This window comes from Melanostigma gelatinosum (genome assembly GCF_949748355.1).
Source record: "Melanostigma gelatinosum genome assembly, chromosome: 7".
Classification (NCBI taxonomy): domain Eukaryota; kingdom Metazoa; phylum Chordata; class Actinopteri; order Perciformes; family Zoarcidae; genus Melanostigma; species Melanostigma gelatinosum.
Genome location: NC_136640.1, coordinates 26,608,516 through 26,629,685, shown reverse-complemented (window position 1 = coordinate 26,629,685; position 21,170 = coordinate 26,608,516). Strand labels below are relative to the sequence as shown.

Below are 21,170 nucleotides of genomic sequence, written 5' to 3'. Positions count from 1 at the left end.
GTCGGCAGGCTTCTCCCTGTGGTCGGCAGAGCAGCCAGAGCCCAGCTCGGCTTGAGTCAATAAACGGAGAGCTCAGCGCAAAACCACACTGCAATCGAACAAGCTGTTTACTCTGAAAATTAGCCTTCCCCTGTACTTTTAGGGCTTTTAAAGCGACCAAAAATACACAGTGCGAGGAATATGAATCTAGGCCGGCGTTTGGGCCCCGCCAGAGACCTCTGTCCTTTTTTTACACGAACCCTAATAACTCAATCTCCACAACCACTAAACCCTCTTATCACTGGGTGCCCGCCACTGCACTCATCATTATTTGATTTGCAAAATTGGAAGGTAGAGATAAAGAAATAAAGCTGGCTTGCCATTACACAGAGAAGGCACTTGTGGCTTCAAGCTTATTGCCGACCATGTGAAAAGTGCATGCTCTGAAAAGCCAAAGTTCCAGTGACAATGGAAGGCCATTGTCACTAGATCAATAGGTTTTACATCCCACCTTTGTTCTGCTGCTGCAGTGTCCCCATCATTTCTTGCTTTGCTTTATTTTTCTCTCATTTCACTTTATTCTTTTTCTTTCTTAAAGGAAGTAGAAGCGTTACACCGGTGTCAGGCTTCACGGGTCGGTAGGCAAGTTGTGGAACCTGATTAGTTCCAGTTTACAAAATATATTCAAAATATCACCTTATTTTCTACTGACTGATCGTTGGTGGGTGTACTGTATAAAACCGATACTACAAGGTAGGACGTTCCTCAAGACATTCAAGGATAAATGCAATGTTGTCTTCAAGCATATGCAATATTCACGAGCCGTCTTTGAGCATGACATGTAAAAGCAACATTATAGATTTCATTTTTAAAAAGGAAGACACCTTCGATCCTGTAAAAAACACCTGGTCCTTGTTTATTCCGATCATGCCTAAGTGTGTTTGACAGACCTTTCATTTAGACTCTGCTGGCTACATTTGGATCAAATGGGCCCCGTGTGTTTTCTCTGTTGCAGTCAATCAGCATTAGAACAGGGTTCCTTTGAAATGGCGACATCGAACCAGATCTATATGTGCGACCGCAGTATGTGTGTGTGTGTGTGTGTGTGTGTGTGTGTGTGTGTGTGTGTGTGTGTTTTCGGATGTGGTGTGCAGCAAGCGAGGGCTCGGGATGTTTGATTATTGCTGTAGATGTAAAAAAAGACGGGGCTGCTGTGATAAAAGCAAATAACAAAACAGCAACCTCATTAAAGAAACGAATGGACTGAGCTCTGCATCCTATTATTTAATCATGAAGGAAATGCCCAACGTTCCAGTTTGAAGTCATCATCTTCATCCAGTCGCTCATTCGCTCAGTCAGTAGGCTGGGACAGTGGCGCAGACGTCTTATCATCTCCTCTCTGCCGGCCTTATTGTTTCCTCTCCTTCGGACCACTGGGTTCTAAGAGGAGAAGCATTTAGAGCCAGACACACTGACGGATGCAGCCAATCTCCTCTCTGAGCGGGAGGTGGACTCAGGAGGCTTCACGCTGATCTGGTTGTTATCACTTGTAATGACGAAGGTCATTTTGTTTCAGATGGAAAAAGAATACTTGGAAATACCAAATGTGTTTGTTTTGTAATACATGTGTTATACAGGCAATATGCAATTACTTCCTTGTGTTGTGTTCCGGTAAATTATGATTTAGTTGTGTCTTCTATTTTTTCCCCCTTGTCTCTGATGCTGGTTGCTGGTCTCTTTGAAGGCATTGTCATACTTCAGGTCCTCAGGAGAGGGACGTCCAGGCAAAGACAAAAAGTACTGAGTGCAGCGCACAGAGGAGGTCTGCACACGGTTAGGCTCCACATATATGTGGAAACAGCAACTTCAACACAGAAGTGAAGTGTTCAGTTGGAGCCTAACCGTTTGCAGTAAGTAAAGAATAGATACAGTGCAGATGTAAGAGCAAGAAGTTCTAATAGTAACAAGAGATACTGAATTCAACTTAAAATCAGTTATTTTCAATATTTATGAAATGTGTTTAATATTGGTGCAATCCTATATCATACATTGTGATGTCTGTAGGGTTTCAAGATTTCCTGCGTTACATTTTTTTAAATGTATAAACATAATGTTATTAACGTCACATGTTGCATACCCCTTGTGTTTAGGCCACACACTTTAGTAGCATGCATCAGAGGGGGAGAAATATATAATATAAATAAGACATTGTCAGCACTTCTTTACATGTTCTTCTCTGAAAAGTCTGGGATCTTTTTCTTCTTTCATTGGCCTATTTTTTATTTGTTTTAATTTATTTTTTTTACGAATTAACCCGAATCTGGATTTCTTTTAATTTATTGGTGGACTCAAATTTTAGTCTGCTTTTTGCCATTTATTCCATATCTCATACATTTTATTTACATTTTCTGATTGAGAACATTTGAAAGAAACAACACAAACCATCTGATGCAGCCTGTCTTGCTCCAACTGTCCCTCCCTCCCCTGCTCTCTCTAAATTGGTTTGTAAGTGTCTGTGATGTGTGTGTGCACATCACGCCCCCCCCCCCCAAACACAAACACACACACACAAACACACTCCCCCTCTCACACCACCCCACCACCCTCTCCTGCTTTCCCAAACATCCAATCATTAGCTACAACCCATCCCTCTTTACTGTGAGGTACTAGCTCCTTGACCCAAATCAGATGATGGCAACACACACACACACACACACACACACACACACACACACACACACACACACACACACACACACACACGTAATGTTGGGGTGTGAGTGTCATCTGATCCAGTGGGGCTGTGTGACCCCCACCCAGCTCTTCTTGCCGGTGACTCAGTCCTGTCTGATGAAGCCGTGTAAATACGGACATGCTGTAAACTTGGAGATCTGATTTCAGGGTGCTGTGTGTGTGTGTGTGTGTGTGTGTGTGTGTGTGTGTGTGTGTGTGTGTGTGTGTGTGTGTGTGTGTGTGTGTGTGTGTGTGTGTGTGTGTGTGTGTGTGTGTGTGTGTGTGTGTGTGTGTGTGTGTTTTACTTTCAGATGATTGTCCTCTTCTGCTTGAGTTGCTTGTCTTAAGTGTGCATGGGTGTTTTAGCATGCAGACATGCTCTGTATTGCTGTATTTGCCCCCTCTTCATTACAGCACAAACTGCTGAGAGCACCATGCTTGTTGCCATATTCTGCATGTTTCACTCTTTAAATCAGAAAGACACCTTGTCCTGGGGATTTTATTTGTACTTTTGCTGTTGTAGGGTGTCCCCCTGACATGAGAAATGTCAATGAAAATATAAAACGTTGTAGAAAAATGTTCCCAAATAGGGCTGTTAATAACAGCTCCCCCGTTAGCGTGCAGTTTGGGAGCGGGGGACCGGGCAGGAAGCCATTTTCACACAGGCCTGACCTGGACTCTGAGCTTCAGCTGGAAATAGCAGACAAGCAGGAGCGGCGCACAAAGAGAGAAGAGAGCGGGGAAAGGGAAAGCTGAGGAGATGGATCCCTCCCCCGCAACGTTACCTGAGAGAGAGGAAAGACCTGATGGCTTTTCCACCAGTCTTCCGATTCCTTTGCAAAACAGTAAATCTTGTGAAGTTTATTTTCTTTGCAGCATCTGTGTTTTATAAGGGCTCTTTTAATTTGTTTTTACTCTGTCCAGTGGGGGATCCGCGCTCCTTCCTCTTTTTCTTCCCCCTTTGTGTCGGACCCTTTTTATTCCTCCCCGCGTTCATCGCTGTCTCTTCTCCGCCCTTGTTTTTTTCTCTCTCCCTCTCTTTGCTCCCCCTTTTTGAAGTGAGTGTTTTAATAATGATACTTTGGGGAGCTGGGATGGCAGAACAGCTTTCTCCTCCTGCACAGAAAGACTTCTTCCTCTCCCCTGCTTTCATCCCTCCCTCCTTTAACATGTCTGGGAAACTTGGACTATCAAGGAATAAATGGGTGAAAGTGGAGATCGACTGATAGAGCTTTGCCGATGTTGGTCAGTTACCAAAACACTATTTTAAGTAGCGGTGGTGACGCCTTTAAATGTTGGTGCCAATATACAGCTTGTTTCAGTACCAATATAAAATGTGTTTGATACTTTATATCGACATGTTTTCACCCTTTTTTTAAAAATCAACAAATAAATATTTAACACAAATAATAGACGATATAAGAAATAAACATTACAATCTAACATTCCCTGATTTAAATCATAGAATAAAAACAGCACTTTTCATGAATCTCTAGCTTCATCTATTTTCTTCAATAAATAATATTTTCTTTGGCATTCAGGTGTTATTTGTGTAATTGTTCTGTAACTAGAACGAGTGTGACTAGAGTTCTGATATTAAAGAAATGAGTGTGTTATCAGTCCTTCCACAGGACGTATTGATTTCAAAACGTATTCTGCAATTTACTTCTTTTTTTTTTTTTTTCTTCGTGCAATTATTTTCAAGTCAACCTATATTTTCAAACTTATGTTTTAGAGTACTCTCACACAGAACGTGAATTATACGCTTCGGAAAATCGGCGTCATCTTTTTCTGGAGGTTGTTTTTTCTGTCACCAACCAATCATGTTGCAGACGTTATTATGCAACAACAGGGAGGCTCCGAGGCACCAAAACAGACAACTTTATTACCACTTTCAACTTTGACAAAGGCAGCGCAGACCAGAGCCGCTCAGTCTGTTCTTCCATTTCTTGTTCTGCAACTAAGCAGGCCTGCGGGTTCGGACTCTCCTTTAGGATCTGTTTGCTCACATGTAGGTAAAGCTTTCATGGGCAAATAACTCCGGCTCTTATTCAGACATTCACGTAAAGGGGTGCGTACTGTATAAAAGGGGCATACTTCAAAATGAAAAAGAAAAACGGATAATCAAACCAATAATCCAGTGCTTGCTTTTGTTACAGGACAACTTCATGCTGAGGACATATTACTGTCCTTATATTTCGGTGCCAAAGTATTGAGATTTTGACCTTCACTTACCGTGTGACACGGGGTTACTCAACACAGCCGGTATTTTAATGTAACACGCTTGACCAGTCAAGAATAAACATTATTTCATTATTTATAACAATAGTTATTGGGAATTTGCTTCAGGGAGAAGGAAGGCTCCTCATTCCTGCAAGTATGAAAAAGTAAAGCCGAGCTTTCGGTCACCAGACCATCGGATTATTGGAACAAATTATTGATCAAATTGATCACTATCAGATTGTTAAAAGCAATTTTGTTTTTGATAATCTTTATTTCTTATGCAGATTACCATCGAATTGACATTTCTGTATTCATTACATGAATATAAAATAATGAATTTCATTGACTGTTCCAAAGTACAGTAGAGGAGTCTTAAACACTTCAAATTACAGCACTGTGCAAATTAAATGACTGTAATGTGTTTAGTTCAAATACACTATTATACAGCACAGTAATATATATAAAATATAGCTTACTATAGTTCAAATTATTACAAAGCTATAGCCTAAAACGGTATTGTGCTGTTTACAACAGTACCTTCGGTAGTGCCAAGAGGTAACTAAGCCACAGCGTGGCTCTGGTTTCACTGTATTTCTACACTTTCAAAGCTTCTACAAGGAACTTTCATTCTGTGGTGATTTTTGCAGTCCCTGTGGACAGAATTGGTAGTGTTTCCAAGCACCAGAGTCCATTTACAGAGCCTCTCATTTTACTGCAGCAGGGTCTGACAGTCTGCACCTCTCAGTCCTGGTTCTGGTTCTCCTGTGCCTCGCTTCCCTGCAGTACGGCCTGGGTCTGCAGCAGTGAGGAGAAGTTCTGCTCCTGGCCGGAGGAGGAGACACTGTTGCCGGGAGCTGAGCTCTCCTCTTCCCGCCGGAGCTCCTAACTGCAGGTCGAAGGCTGCAGTGAAGCCGGATCTGGGTCTGTCCATGGTGGACCGGTCTCTTATGGAGGCCCTGCTGGAGTCTGAGCAGAGTTTCTGGTGAACTGACAAGCATTAAGAACATCTATATGGAAATAGCAGATCTGTAACTGTGTCGGTCATATAGAGGCATCGGTATTATTATCAGGATGACTGAGACAGTTTCTTAACCAGTTAAAAGCTCCTCACAGTAACTTTAACAGGCAGGACAATAAAGCGCAGGCTGTCAGTGTCAAGCTGCTGTTCTTCAGATCCAATATCATGGAGTAAAAAAACTAAAAAGTATGCCCACAGTTTTACATTTTGTCTGTATGTTGTCATGTATGAAAGGACCCCAAATGAACATTATCAGCAGATTACCTGATTACATGCGCATAATAATAGAACAGCATTTGTGTAGGAATGATTCCCGAGCGTTTTGATCACTATAAGCCGTTTCCACTGCATTTGATATTGTTGCAATGAATCATGTTTCGTCTGAAGAACAGTGCGAGGACAGTTTGTGGGAGTTTTCCTGTCTACAGACGTTTGACCTGAAAAGTCATTCCACTGTCAGAGTTCTGCCCTTGGAACCAACAGTTCTGACACTCTGACACCCTCACTGATTGTTTACGGAACTCAGAGGAGTTTTACTTTTAATGATCCATGAATTAGATGCTGTTGCAGAGATTTTACACTCTGGCAAGAGTCCAGTTGTATGACGCTGGTACAGTCTTTACAGCTATTGGATCTCCATTTAGTAAGACGTGTTATCTTTTTGGCCGTTAAACTTCAATCCAAAAATATCTTCAGAAGTCTAGTCAAAACCATAAAAGTATTCCCTTGCGGAGACATTTTGATTCTTGTCTTCCGTACTCAGCCTCCCTCCCTTTCTCTCCCCCTGCGTCTTACAGCTGCAATATCATCCTCAGGTCCAAGGTCTACTTATTCCCAGAGCATCGCTCAACATGTCACCTGCCTAACCTGCTGCCTCCTAACCCGGCTCCTCTCCTGTCCACTTTTCATTCCCTTTGACTGAAATATCCTCTCTGGCAAAACAATTCAAATAAGACACAGTGTCCGTGTGGACACACACAGTCTTCAGAGCTTGTCCTTTCGCACGTCGGCTCCTCATTGGAAGCCTCCTGCTTGTATCGGATGCAAATTGGGTATTAAGAGAGGGGAGAGAAACACGAGACAGCGTGACACGGAGCGGCTGAGGAGAGAGAGAAAGAGCGCCAAGGACAGAGTGAGAGGCTTAATGCGAGAAGAGAATGCAAATACTGTTGAGACAGGGAGCGATGGGTGGACGGATGGATGAGGAGAGCTGGATGGATGGTTGGATTAAGGGAGAAAGAGAGACGGGGGTCAGATGACAGTGTGACTTTTTGGCAGGGTCAGAGTTTCTCTCTAGACGACGGCGACGGAGCTAGATTTGCATTGATGGATCTTCTTTCCATGGGGATGTCATGTATCAGTGCTTGGGCACATCACGCCCCGGTCATTCATCAAATCATGGCCTCCGTCGAGAGTATCTTTCTGCCAGACGCTTCTCATCTGTCTAGCTCTCTGTTGCTCTCTCGCTCTCTCTCTCTCGCTCTCTCTCTCGCTCTCTCTCTCTCTCTCTCTCTCTCGCTCTCTCTCTCTCTCTCTCTCTCTCGCTCTCTCTCGCTCTCTCTCTCTCTCTCTCTCTCTCTCTCTCTCTCTCGCTCTCCTCTCGCTCTCTCTCTCTCTCTCTTCTCTCTCTCTCTCGCTCTCTCTCTCTCTCTCTCTCTCGCTCTCTCTCTCTCTCTCTCTCTCTCTTCTCTCTCTCTCTCTCTCTCTCTCTCTCTCTCTCTCGCTCTCTCTCGCTCTCTCTCTCGCTCTCTCTCTCGCTCTCTCTCTCTCTCTCTCTCTCTCTCGCTCTCTCTCTCTCTCTCTCTCTCTCTCGCTCTCTCTCTCGCTCTCTCTCGCTCTCTCTCTCGCTCTCTCTCTCTCTCTCTCGCTCTCTCTCTCGCTCTCTCTCTCGCTCTCTCTCGCTCTCTCTCTCGCTCTCTCTCTTGCTCTCTCTCTCTCTCTCTCGCTCTCTCTCTCGCTCTCTCTCTCTCTCGCTCTCTCTCTCTCTCTCTCTCTCTCTCGCTCTCTCTCGCTCTTGCGCTCTCTCTCTCTCTCTCTCTCTCTCGCTCTCTCTCTCTCTCTCTCTCTCTCTCTCTCTCTCTCTCTCTCTCGCTCTCTCTCTCTCGCTCTCTCTCTCTCGCTCTCTCTCTCTCGCTCTCTCTCTCGCGCTCTCTCTCTCTCGCTCTCTCTCTCTCTCTCTCGCCCTCTCGCTCTCTCTCTCTCGCTCTCTCTCTCTCTCTCTCGCTCTCTCTCGCTCTCTCGCTCTCTCTCGCTCTCTCTCGTGCTCTCGCTCTCTCTGGCTTCCTCTCACCTGTTTTGAGCAAAGACTGTTTTTCAGTTTTGATTCATTTGATGAATGATTCATTTTGATTTCAGTTTTCAGTTTTGATTTGATACAATTAACACCCTGACAGTGCAGCGATAGCTGAGGACATGCAACACGTCTCCACAGTTACATTCCAACAGGTCATTTAAAAGAAGAAACAAAGCTCCAACACAACTGGTCGTAATGATGTTGCAGTGAAGATAACAGATGGTGATGAATATGGCAACAGCTCTTTACTATTCAGACTCGATTTTCTGCTCCATGTATTTCGGTGTCTCTTTGGCTCCAACCTGAATGGGATCAATAATATCTAACTCTAAATGTAAATTCTACATTTTAAATCTCTTCTAAGTGTAAACCTATATGCACACTCTTTTTGTCTGTTTTATAAAGCACATGGTTCTTTGTAAAATGATGGACACATGCACAGGCCTGATTGTCACTCCCACTGTCAGCCATACATGGTTGTAGACACGCCCTTAATCCCTCGTTTGCATATGTCTGCTCCACCACTCTCTCTATGAAAATAACAGCAAACAAGTGCATTTTCACAGGATGGCATTTAACAGCCATCCTTACCCACTGCTCTTACTCCTGAGGAAGTGACAATAACTCTTTATATCATCAGCAGCACCATCTTAATCATTGCCATCATTTGTCTGAACTGGACTCATTAATGATTGACACTCATATCCATTTGATCTACAATAGAACTGAAAACTAAAACACAGGAACAATGAAACCATAACAACAAAATTAACACAAAGTTATTGCAACTTTTCAGTTTTCCCATTTCTGATTCATCAATTTTAGATCTCTTTGACTGAAGACAAACCGGTGAGCAACACAGATGCCATTCAGATGTCCACTGTGTTATGACATATCTCTGTTCATGTGTCTTTTGCACTGCCACTGTTTGTAGCGTGAAGAAAAAAACATAAAACATTTTACACTTTATTATGTAGACTTTATGAAAGTTGATAAAAGTTCAACTTCTGCGTGATGACGCTGAACCTTGTCTTGATCAATTCCGTCCGTACCTTTACTCAGTCCGTCAACAACTCCCCGCCTACACAAACATGCACGTTACACAGCATCCCTGCTGTCTGTCTCTCAGCCGTCCATGCTGTCTGTCTCTCAGCCGTCCATGCTGTCTGTCTCTCAGCCGTCCATGCTGTCTGTCTCTCAGCCGTCCATGCTGTCTGTCTCTCAGCCGTCCATGCTGTCTGTCTCTCAGCCGTCCCTGCTGTCTGTCTCTCAGCCGTCCATGCTGTCTGTCTCTCAGCCGTCCATGCTGTCTGTCTCTCAGCCGTCCATGCTGTCTGTCTCTCAGCCGTCCCTGCTGTCTGTCTCTCAGCCATCCATGCTCTGTCTCTCAGCCGTCCATGCTCTGTCTCTCAGCCGTCCATGCTGTCTGTCTCTCAGCCGTCCCTGCTGTCTGTCTCTCAGCCGTCCCTGCTGTCTGTCTCTCAGCCGTCCATGCTGTCTGTCTCTCAGCCGTCCCTGCTGTCTGTCTCTCAGCCGTCCATGCTGTCTGTCTCTCAGCCGTCCATGCTGTCTGTCTCTCAGCCGTCCATGCTGTCTGTCTCTTAGCCGTCCATGCTGTCTGTCTCTCAGCCGTCCATGCTGTCTGTCTCTCAGCCGTCCCTGCTGTCTGTCTCTCAGCCGTCCCTGCTGTCTGTCTCTCAGCCGTCCATGCTGTCTGTCTCTCAGCCGTCCCTGCTGTCTGTCTCTCAGCCGTCCATGCTGTCTGTCTCTCAGCCGTCCATGCTGTCTGTCTCTCAGCCATCCATGCTCTGTCTCTCAGCCGTCCATGCTGTCTGTCTCTCAGCCGTCCCTGCTGTCTGTCTCTCAGCCGTCCATGCTGTCTGTCTCTCAGCCGTCCATGCTGTCTGTCTATCAGCCGTCCATGCTGTCTGTCTCTCAGCCGTCCATGCTGTCTGTCTCTCAGCCGTCCATGCTGTCTGTCTCTCAGCCGTCCCTGCTGTCTGTCTCTCAGCCGTCCCTGCTGTCTGTCTCTCAGCCGTCCATGCTGTCTGTCTCTCAGCCGTCCCTGCTGTCTGTCTCTCAGCCGTCTGTCTCTCAGCCGTCCGAGCTGTCTGTCTCTCAGCCGTCCATGCTGTCTGTCTCTCAGTCGTCCGAGCTGTCTGTCTCTCAGCCGTCCGAGCTGTCTGTCTCTCAGCCGTCCGAGCTGTCTGTCTCTCAGCCGTCCCTGCTGTCTGTCTCTCAGCCGTCCCTGCTGTCTGTCTCTCAGCCAGCCGACCTGTCTGTCTCTCAGCCGTCCATGCTGTCTGTCTCTCAGCCGTCCGAGCTGTCTGTCTCTTAGCCGTCCATGCTGTCTGTCTCTCAGCCGTCCATGCTGTCTGTCTCTCAGCCGTCCATGCTGTCTGTCTCTCAGCTGTCCGAGCTGTCTGTCTCTCAGCCGTCCGAGCTGTCTGTCTCTCAGCCGTCCCTGCTGTCTGTCTCTCAGCCGTCCCTGCTGTCTGTCTCTCAGCCAGCCGACCTGTCTGTCTCTCAGCCGTCCGAGCTGTCTGTCTCTTAGCCGTCCATGCTGTCTGTCTCTCAGCCGTCCATGCTGTCTGTCTCTCAGCCGTCCCTGCTGTCTGTCTCTCAGCCAGCCGACCTGTCTGTCTCTCAGCCGTCCGAGCTGTCTGTCTCTTAGCCGTCCATGCTGTCTGTCTCTCAGCCGTCCATGCTGTCTGTCTCTCAGCCGTCCATGCTGTCTGTCTCTCAGCCGTCCGAGCTGTCTGTCTCTCAGCCGTCCATGCTGTCTGTCTCTCAGCCGTGCCTGCTGTCTGTCAGCCGTCCATGCTGTCTGTCTCTCAGCCGTCCATGCTGTCTGTCTCTCAGCCATCCATGCTGTTTGTCTCTCAGCCGTCCCTGCTGTCTGTCTCTCAGCCGTCCATGCTGTCTGTCTCTCAGCCGTCCATGCTGTCTGTCTCTCAGCCGTCCATGCTGTCTGTCTCTCAGCCGTCCATGCTGTCTGTCTCTCAGCCGTCCATGCTGTCTGTCTCTCAGCCGTCCATGCTGTCTGTCTCTCAGCCGTCCATGCTGTTTGTCTCTCAGCCGTCCCTGCTGTCTGTCTCTCAGCCGTCCATGCTGTCTGTCTCTCAGCCGTCCATGCTGTCTGTCTCTCAGCCGTCCGAGCTGTCTGTCTCTCAGCCGTCCATGCTGTCTGTCTCTCAGCCGTCCCTGCTGTCTGTCTCTCAGCCGTCCCTGCTGTCTGTCTCTCAGCCGTCCCTGCTGTCTGTCTCTCAGCCATCCGAGCTGTCTGTCTCTCAGCCGTTCCTGCTGTCTGTCTCTCAGCCGTCCCTGCTGTTTGTCTCTCAGCCGTCCCTGCTGTCTGTCTCTCAGCCATCCGAGCTGTCTGTCTCTCAGCCGTCCCTGCTGTCTGTCAGCCGTCCCTGCTGTCTGTCTCTCAGCCATCCGAGCTGTCTGTCTCTCAGCCGTCCCTGCTGTCTGTCTCTCAGCCGTCCCTGCTGGATCCATGGGGGGGGGGGGGGGGGGGTGACCGCTAATAATACAGTGGAGCAAAAGTGAAATGTCCATTTTGAATGAGGATGCTAAATTCATCGACACCCCCAATCCTCACCCTCCCCTCTTAGGTGAAGCACCATTATGGCTTTTCAGGCTGCTTCCTGTCCAGATTTTTTTTCTCTGGTCCGCCCTCTCCCCTCAACACAAAAGGTGGCCGCCCAGGCTTTGGGGGGGTGTAGCACTTTTGAAATGTGAAGGGCTTTCAGGAGCTGCCCTGGTACAGACCTCTGTTAGTCTTACCAAGAGGAGCAGAAGGAAATGAAGGACAGGTTTGTGTAATGGTCTCCTCTCCCCCCTCAGAAGGTCACGTGGCATTGTAGGCCAGCGGAGGTCTAAAAGACAGCCCTTTAGAGGACCACAAAGCAGAGGTTTGGCAGGACTAATGAAACTCAGAACTCCACGTTAATGATCTAAAAGACTGGACCAAAACACTCAGCAGTCCCTTTCCGCTCGCATTCAGCCTCCTCTTGATCGCTCCTTCCAAATAATGACCAGGCACTCTCCTCCTCTACCTTTATTGTAACCTTTGATGTCCGCCTTGTTTTCTTTGTCTCCGTGTCCCCCCTCCCTCCTTTTCATTCCTTTGTGTTGCGCGGCTGTCACTCATCTATTAAGGCAACAAATGGAACAAGGAAAACATTCAGTGAGCGTATTGTGGTGCACCCACAGGTTTGCTCTTTATTTCTTTTGAAAGCACTTGAACTTGAAATTTTCCTTGGGCTGCCCAGCAGGGTACACTTGTTTTGTTGTAGCTATTGTCACAGGATTACATGGACATGTTTGTTTGTTCATCCGCATTTCTCCTCCCCTATAGTGCAATGTTTCTATGGGACTGTTTCTTTTCCCATTGTATTATAATAGTGATATAATGCATTTAAAAGAAAAAAACATGACACTGCTTCCACTACTTCCCCAGTAGAAAGTAGTTCCAGTGACACCAAATCGATTTTTGATCATTTCAGCGCCAACTGAACTTGGCTGACTGTTGTTAAAACGTAGCAAGAAGCAAGCTATTCAATCTGTCATATATTTACCCAACATGCACACAACAGAGATGATCTCGCCTGCCTTGCAAATAAATGGTGTTGAAATGTGTTCCCTCCAGCAGGACGGAGGCTGACTGAATGCGTTGAGTTAAATAGTGTCTCCTGACGGCGCTGCTGAAGTTCGTCAGGCCTTTAAGAAGCCCTTTGACATGCTCTGATTATGTTTGGCTGGAGCTGCATGAGATATGTGAGATGAGATGTGTGTCTTTGGATCGTCTGTGTGTGTGTGTGTGTGTGTGTGTGTTTTGAACCCGTGTGTAGGGCCTGTTGATTGGCCTTGATTAACAGACTGCCAGGCACGAGCAGCAGCTAGGGCATTTGTAATGCAGCATCTTGAGCTGGTTATTTCCAATCATTCCGCAGGAGGCCTTGAACCTGTGTGTGTGTGTGTGTGTGTGTGCGCGTGTGTGTGTGTGTGTGTGTGTGTGTGTGTGTGTGTGTGTGTGTGTGTGTGTGTGTGTGTGTGTGTGTGTGTGTGTGTGTGTGTGTGTGTGTGTGTGTGTGTGTGTGTGTGTGTGTGTGTGTGTGTGTGTGTGCGTGCGTGCGTGTGTGTGTGAGAGAAAATAAATATGATAAATATAAGATCACACAGACTTGAAACAAGGCTTTTTTTCTTGGAAAGAAAGGTGTTTCCATATTCTAAACAAGGTCTTCTGGTTGTCTGCTGAATGCCTAGTCAGCACTTTGGAGTGAGTGACCGATAAAGTGAGGTTTCATTTCATTCAAACTGAGCCACGCAGAGAATTAACATGTGTAAAGCTGGAAAAGGAACCAATGAATTATGTATAAAATGCTGTACCAGCATTCACAATTGAATTCTCTGTATTCTGCCAACATTTCCTGAGAAGGCTCTTGATTGACATATTTGTCTGTTATGTTCCACTGCAAATCATTCAAAAGGAGATTTCGCTGACCTTGCTGTCCATGGAACATCCAGTACTGAAAATACTTTTAATAATCCTGCATTTCTGTGTGTTTCCAGCCAAGCTGAGCAGCCAGGATTCATACAACAACTTCACCAATAACAACATGGGGAACCCGCGTCTGTCCCCGCTGCCCAGCCTCACTGTGGTGCTGCCTCTGGCTCAGATCAAGCAGCCCATGACCCTGGGCACCATCACCAAGCGCTCCGGGTAGGTAGCACGTCACACACACGCACGTCTAAGCTTTTGTTCTGCACAGGAAGTCCAGTTCCAACGAATACTTCACCCCCAAAATTATCGTTTGTATATTGTATTGTATATATAACCCTGAATTCTTGAAGAGAACTTTGCTTCTCTCTCATGCCTCCACGGTGAGCGGAGAATCAAAAGATTCTTAATGAATTGCAGCAAATGGAGGCCACGATTAACAACAGCAAAACTGTATCAGAACATCCGTTTGCAGATACAATCATGATCCCATCACAGAATCCCTGACTTCGTGGGACATGTCACTGCACTGATCTCCTCTGGAGGGTTCGTCTTCACTTCAACCCCCATACTGAGCATTTATAGGCCAGCTTTATACACTTAATACATCATTATAATACACCACAATGTAGCTGTAAGCAGAGACACAGATTATTGCTTGTTGTGTTATTTATTGTGTTTGTCAATGATTGTAACAGTTAATGAATGATGACAACACAGTATAATCAGGTTATATTGACAGTCACTCATTGTCTTTTTATTACACCAGTCCCAATTATATTTCTATACAAATTGTGACTGTATATATTTGTATAAACATATATACATAAAACAATTAGACTGTTCATATATCTACTTATATCTGAATGTTCTTATATCTGCTTAAAACTACATTATATTGTGTACTACGCAATTATATATATAGTTTATTAACCGCCTACAAATGAACAAGTGTTTCCTTATTTCTGTTGTATGGAAATACAAGAGAAAGAAAAGATTTATCCAAAAGAGTAACATTTTACCTCATGTTATCTCTGTATACAGTACTATTAAAAGTAACTTATATATATTTTATATATATATATATATCATATATATATATATATATATATATATATATATATATATATATATATGATATATATATATATATATATATATAATATATATAATGATGAATTAGACTCATCTTTCGTCATTGTGGTCATTTTCAAGCTTTTGTAAAATAATCCAGGTACAATGCACCACAGAGTCTTCAAGTTAAAGCCTTAACATGTGTAAAAGAGTTCTTGGCAACCTCACAAACTCTACTATATTTACAGTTTGGCCACTGTTGAGGAACATTCAAATCACACTGTATTACATCCTTGACTTCAGCCTGTGATTCGCTGTCTTTTTCCATTAATCATATTGTAAAAACACTGTATTGTGTCAACAGCAGCCCTGTCGAGGCCAAAGCTTTTCCTCTCACATGCAGCTGATGCTCTTGGACTTCTTTTGTCTCAGGCCACCACTTTTTTGCATAGGGTAATGAAGCAGAACACACATGCGGACTTCAGGCCTTTGCTAACGCATTTACATACAGTACAGGTGGCTCCACAAATATGGGGAGATTTTAATATTTTCATTTAAATGTCATTTTCATGTCCTGTTTGAATGGTAAATGCCATAATGATTCCAGCAGACGGCGAGGGATTTATTCCCCGTGATATTTGATCAGTGAGCCTTGAGGGTAAAAATAGAGACCAACATGGACATCGGGCCACTTTACAAATCATTAAGGTGACTTGCAGAGTTCATTTGGTTTATGGGAGGTATTTTTGCTTATGGGCTACTGCGGTGCCGTGCTTCGGTGTATTTATCGTGACCGCTGGATACTGGTGGTTTGCATTTGGTTTAGCAGCTGTATTGTTTAACGTCATACAGTGTCGCTGGATGCTTTTTATTTAAAAGACGCTTCAGGTTCAATTACAATTATCACTTCTTATGTTCATTCAAAATGGGCTGTTTTTTACAATCTTTATTTTTAATCTGAAAGCTTTGTTTGTTTTTGCAATGGTGTTTTTTATTGTCTCCATTCTATACTGAAATTGCTCTTTTATATTTGTTGACCGATCTATGCTTTTTCTATTCTTTTCTTCAGTTGTAAGTACGACTGCACACTGGTTTTATAATGCTTTCATTATACGGCCTCCATCTTTGGTGGTGAGCAGTAATAATATTTCATTTCTATTCTTTTTTTGCCAAGTGCCTATTTGATATTTGTCAATTTCATTATTACTGTGCAATAAGGGGCAGGGTATTGTTTACAGGATACCCTTTGATACTAGTGACAATATGATATTAAAACTATTTGACACCACAGCAATATATTTTTTAATACATTCATATTAAGATACGTATATTAACAAAACCCATTACCTCAATAAAATCTCTTCTGAAATTGGCAGACTTATTTTTCTTAAATCAGGAACTACCAAATATTATCCAGACATTTGATGTTGACGTTCATTACTTGAAAGAGTCTAATACGCTATGCTACACAAGTATTTGTGTTGGTGGAAGTTATTAGCGAGTAATATAGTTGACACCCTTTTACTTCTTGTGTTTTGTGCCATTTATTTTCGGGCTTTTGTGGCCTTTATTAGTGCAGCTGCAGAATGACAGTGAAGGGGGAAGAGAGCGAGCGGAGGACACGCAGCACAGGCCCGTGGGCCGCAGTCGATCGCTCTACAGGGTGAGCTAGAGGAAATATAATAAAGGTCTGCAGCTGTATGCCAGAGGGATCTCTCTACAGGCTGCTGTTAGACTGCTATTTGCAGGTCACAACGGTGAATGTAGAAGCTTTCATGACTTACTGTAGGTGGTAATCCTTGATATTAACCTTCAATAGAGAAGAACACATCATCTCCTTCGATGGATCTTTAGTTCAACATGAAGATACTTGCTTTGCTGGATGTATTCTAATTGTTTTTACTGCCAACAAATTCAATGAGAAGACCAACACCAACAAAGTGTTCATTTCTATGTATCTCTGGCTCACTCTCTGTGGAGAGTTATATCAGTGATGGTAGACTAAATACCAGAAACACCTCTCATGATAACACAGCACACCTTAACCGGAACACAATAAGAAGTGAACATTGTTCAATATCTTCCATGAAGGCAGCATTTATTTTAGGGCAGACGTATATGATCAAATTTAAACAACATGTATCTGATCATTTGCCAAGTCAGTGTTTTTTCTGGAAACAGCCGGTCACTGCAGTTTTAACAAACGTTACTCGAATGGGAGGAACCAGTGCATGTGTTGGGGAATATATTATTAACCGCATTAGGTGCTCTACTGAATGTGTGTGGCAGCAGGATGGTGTACATGAGACTGAGTCAAGTAATCTACAGTGCGTGCGTTGATGGTGATGAAGGTCAGCCAGTTAACCACTGTGGCTCATTGATGTGTTTATAATCATTTTAAAGAATAATTTGCCTTTCACTAAGCCACGCCCGCGCTTCTACTCCGTCAAGCTGTCAGAGCTACGTTACCATGGCGCCCACACTGTCACTAACTGCACTCACCAAATAAATATGATCTAGTATTTGGGAAAAGAACGAGCGATTTCAGAGAGATGCTGACCGCAATAGACTTTTAAAGGATTTATCCAGGATGGCAAACTGCTTGAGCAGTGAAAACAGACATTTTAGAAACATATATATCTCCTTCCAACCTCACTGCGGAATGAGTTTCACGTTTAACCACGACTATAGCTCCAAATCCACTCAACCAGCCTGAAAATGAAGGAAATCTGAAAGGATTGCATTAACCCTATGGAGCAGGAGGTAGACAGTTAGAATTCTGCCAATATGCCACATTTCCCGCCCATTATACCTGAAACACCTCAAACAGCTGTGCCGGCTCTGTATGAGCAGGCCTGGTATGGGCCAGAGAATGCTTCAGTATTAATGCATCAGGACATGCAGCTGTGCGGTCGGCTCCTGCGTGCACACGGCTGCACCAATACACCAAAAACACACACACACACACACACTGAGTGAAGCAACAGGTTTGGCCCCTAGAGTGGGGGGTGATATCATATGATTTCACGCTATACTTGCACAGGAGTACCCAGGCACCATCTGTCTGTCTGTGTGTGCGTGTGTGTGCGTGTGTGTGTGTGCGTGTGTGTGTGTGTGGGGGGTAGAGAGATGGAGAGGGAGAGGAGCGTCCGGCAGCTGTATATACACCTGTACGGGCAGATCCCTGTTGGCAGGACGGCAGAGGAACACACCAGCTGCTTAACCTACATTCCCTACCAGGCTGTCTTTGTGTGCACTGTGCCGTGTGCCACACACACACACACACACACACACACACACACACGTTGATGAGGCTTTTACCCCCCTTTGTGTGACCAGGCTCACTGGGAGGATACCGTCATAGACCCCAGCATGCCTACAGACCATAATTGTGCAAAATGCTGCCGTTTTATCTCCGGTTGCCTCACATTTTTAACTTCAAAGAAAACCTCAACAAGTTCATGCAGAGCCCCCTCCTCTTTGAATTTAGATTTTGGTGTTCTCCCCCTGTCGAAGGGAGGCAGAGGCGGATGTGGCTCTGCACCCGCCTGATAACCCCCCCCCCCCCCCCCCCCCCTCCGGACGAGGCCAGGTCAGAGAGTGGAGGATCACAGCCAAGCTTCTGCTAGTCCTCAAATCTTCTCCTGAGAGTCTCCTGAACAGGGAGAGGAGTGTCGGCTCTGGCTCGGCCTCTGGCTTCCCCTCAGCCAAGTTCGGTAGAAGGTTGGCCCCTGATGAATTAAATCGCAAAGAACAAAAGACATTTGCTCAACAAATCTAAAGATTATCTCCCGGTGAAATGTCACCGTCAGAACTCAATCTGTGAAAAAGATTAAGAGAGAATCATTCAAACAGTCAGCGCCAAGGACAGTCTACTTGTCCCTCCAGTCACCGGACTAGTATGAGGATTTAACTTGTCAACATGCCTGAGAGTGATACATTTGGGATTTGTAGGCAGACAAACTATTGCACACTTATCCAATCTACACACAATCAGATTTTAATACAGACAAATGAAAATCCAAATGGAAAGATTGTCGCACAGTAAAACACAACACCACCCTTTGAGCAAATCCTGCTCATGACGGAGTGCAGGCGAGGTAACGACAAAGACAACAGCAAGCAAACGGATGAAACCCTGTGACCTGCTGCAGATGTGCCCTCAGATTACTGTAATACGTATGTATGTGTGAGGCAGCCCAGTGCTGGAGCCATTGTCCTCACTGAGGCCGCAGATAGAAAGGAGCTTTAAGAATGCCCAACGTCACATGGCAGCGAGACTAAACCATTTGCACAAATCACCTCACTTCCCTCCTGTTTTAATGGCCCAGGCGGAGCTGCTATTAGGGCCAACGGGTTAAGAGATGAATGTGTGAACGATTATTCTCTGGGAGTGGGGTCGTCGCCCTCACAGGTTGATTATGCCGCCACCCCCTCCCTCCCCACCCTCTCCTTCCTCTTTCTCTGCCTCTTCTCAGTAACACACCCACTCACCGTCTCACAGCCCTTCTACTCCACTGACAATGTTGAGCTCATGTTTCCAAACATGCCACTGCCCTGTGTGAGATTCTTCTCCATCAAACCTGCTGGATCAGGCAGTGCATCGCACAACTGGGCAGCCTTTTTCTACTCCGTGTTAAAAACAAACAGCTCACTATGGTGGACAATTTTCTCAACATGACCTTATTCTTTGGTTTTATTCTCAGCAGTGTGCAATTTGACATTCAGATTTTACACTAAAACTTCAATTATTTCAATATAATAACCCATATATGTGGTGTGCAGCAATTATTCCAGTCTGGTCCTCTAAAAATGACATTCCCTTACAACTAAATGGCAGTGTCCATTACTGTTTGAGGTTAACGGTTTTTCTTCTGGCCCAAATTTGTTTTTGATTTCATCACAAATACATTTCTAATCAAAGTCCAAGCTGCTTGATGAGACAATCGTTTCCAGCGGACAGCCTGGGTTAGGGTTAGTGTTAAAAGCTTTACTTAGAGCCACAAAGAACAAAGTGCTTTACTCTGGCAAAGTAGCATTTGTGTTCAGAAAGTGACTGTTTTTGTAGCACTGCATCATTTTTTTATGACACTGCAGTTGATAGTCTGTAGTTGATACTGTCTACATTGCAGTCATTCTGCTGTAAAATGCTAATTTGCTGAATGCTAATTCAAATTTTAACATTTCAATTACTCTTATGCAACTATTGCTATGAGGCTGTTATCACTAGCTTTTATTTGTATGTATGTGTCCTCAGTGGTCCTTGCTTTGAAGGAGGAATGTGAAATAACGGGTGACTTTTTAAGATGAGTCTTAAATGAAGGCCTCCATGAGCCACAATGCTCCCGCTATTGTTTTGGATTGGGAATTTAGTTGTTGGAATGCTGTTAAGCACTACTAGTACTTATTCTAATGCTACTAATACTTCTACTACAACTTATACTACTACAAATATCACCACTGATGAATTTTTTTAAGCCACAGAAACTGTTCAAATATCAAAATGTTCAGCTCTTTCAGGAGAGGTGTGATATGACTTTTCATATTTGTAATCTTTAAACTTTTTGAATTATTAAGCTTTTTGCAATTTGTTTTTGAATTGGATATCTATTTTCAGCAATGTTTTTGCGATTAATTTCAGTTTTCAGCATTCCAACGCATTTTCAGCAGGAAATGCTTTTTCTAGTTTTTCTCCAACTGCCATTAATTCCCATCACTCCGTTAGCCACCAACAATAAATTCCGCCAACAATAAGTCCCGAGGAAGTAAGGGGGAGAAATTGAAAGTGGCATCTTGTTAGCCCTAAAGCCTACTTGGCCTTCGCTACCCCCATGGAGAGCTCACCCCATTCGTCCATCACTCTCCCATTGGAGTCCATCCATTTACCCAGCTGGAGACCCAGAGTGGGGGCTCAGTGGGTTCGATAGGCTCAGCGGAGGGCGGACAGTAGAGACCGTCCACCCCCCTCTGCACCTCTTTGATGAGTGGCAGATTACCAGGGGCCTCCATTACACCAACCAGCATGTTCACTTCTCAACTTGCGCTCCAGGAGTAAGACATTCCAGGGCAAATTGTTGCTCCCTGTCTCCCGGAGGAACATTTTTCTACACATCCATGTACCAAGACTAATTGAAGACTGTGTGCTATCGTTAGGAGGGCCCGGGCGGATGCGGCGAAAGCGATAAAATAAAGAAGTGCTGCAGAGTGCTTTGGTTGGCTGGAGATTCTGTTTTTCATGACTAGGGGAGGTTTGCTGGCGGGGACAGAGTTCAGTCTCATCGGACCTTTATTGCTGTAGGGAAAAGGCTTATTTACTGTAAACTGTTTACGGAGCTCTGTCACTA

The 21,170-nt window shown here is 44.9% G+C and overlaps 1 protein-coding gene across 1 annotated transcript in view; it reads left to right on the top strand.

Moving 5' to 3' along the window:
• The window catches only part of bcas3 (BCAS3 microtubule associated cell migration factor), a 374,328-nt gene that overhangs the window by 93,347 nt on the left and 259,811 nt on the right, over nucleotides 1-21,170 (top strand). Inside the window, exon 15 of the mRNA XM_079271901.1 lies at nucleotides 13,824-13,974. Coding sequence (XP_079128027.1) covers nucleotides 13,824-13,974 — 151 coding nt within the window. The remainder of the gene's footprint in view (nucleotides 1-13,823; nucleotides 13,975-21,170) is intronic.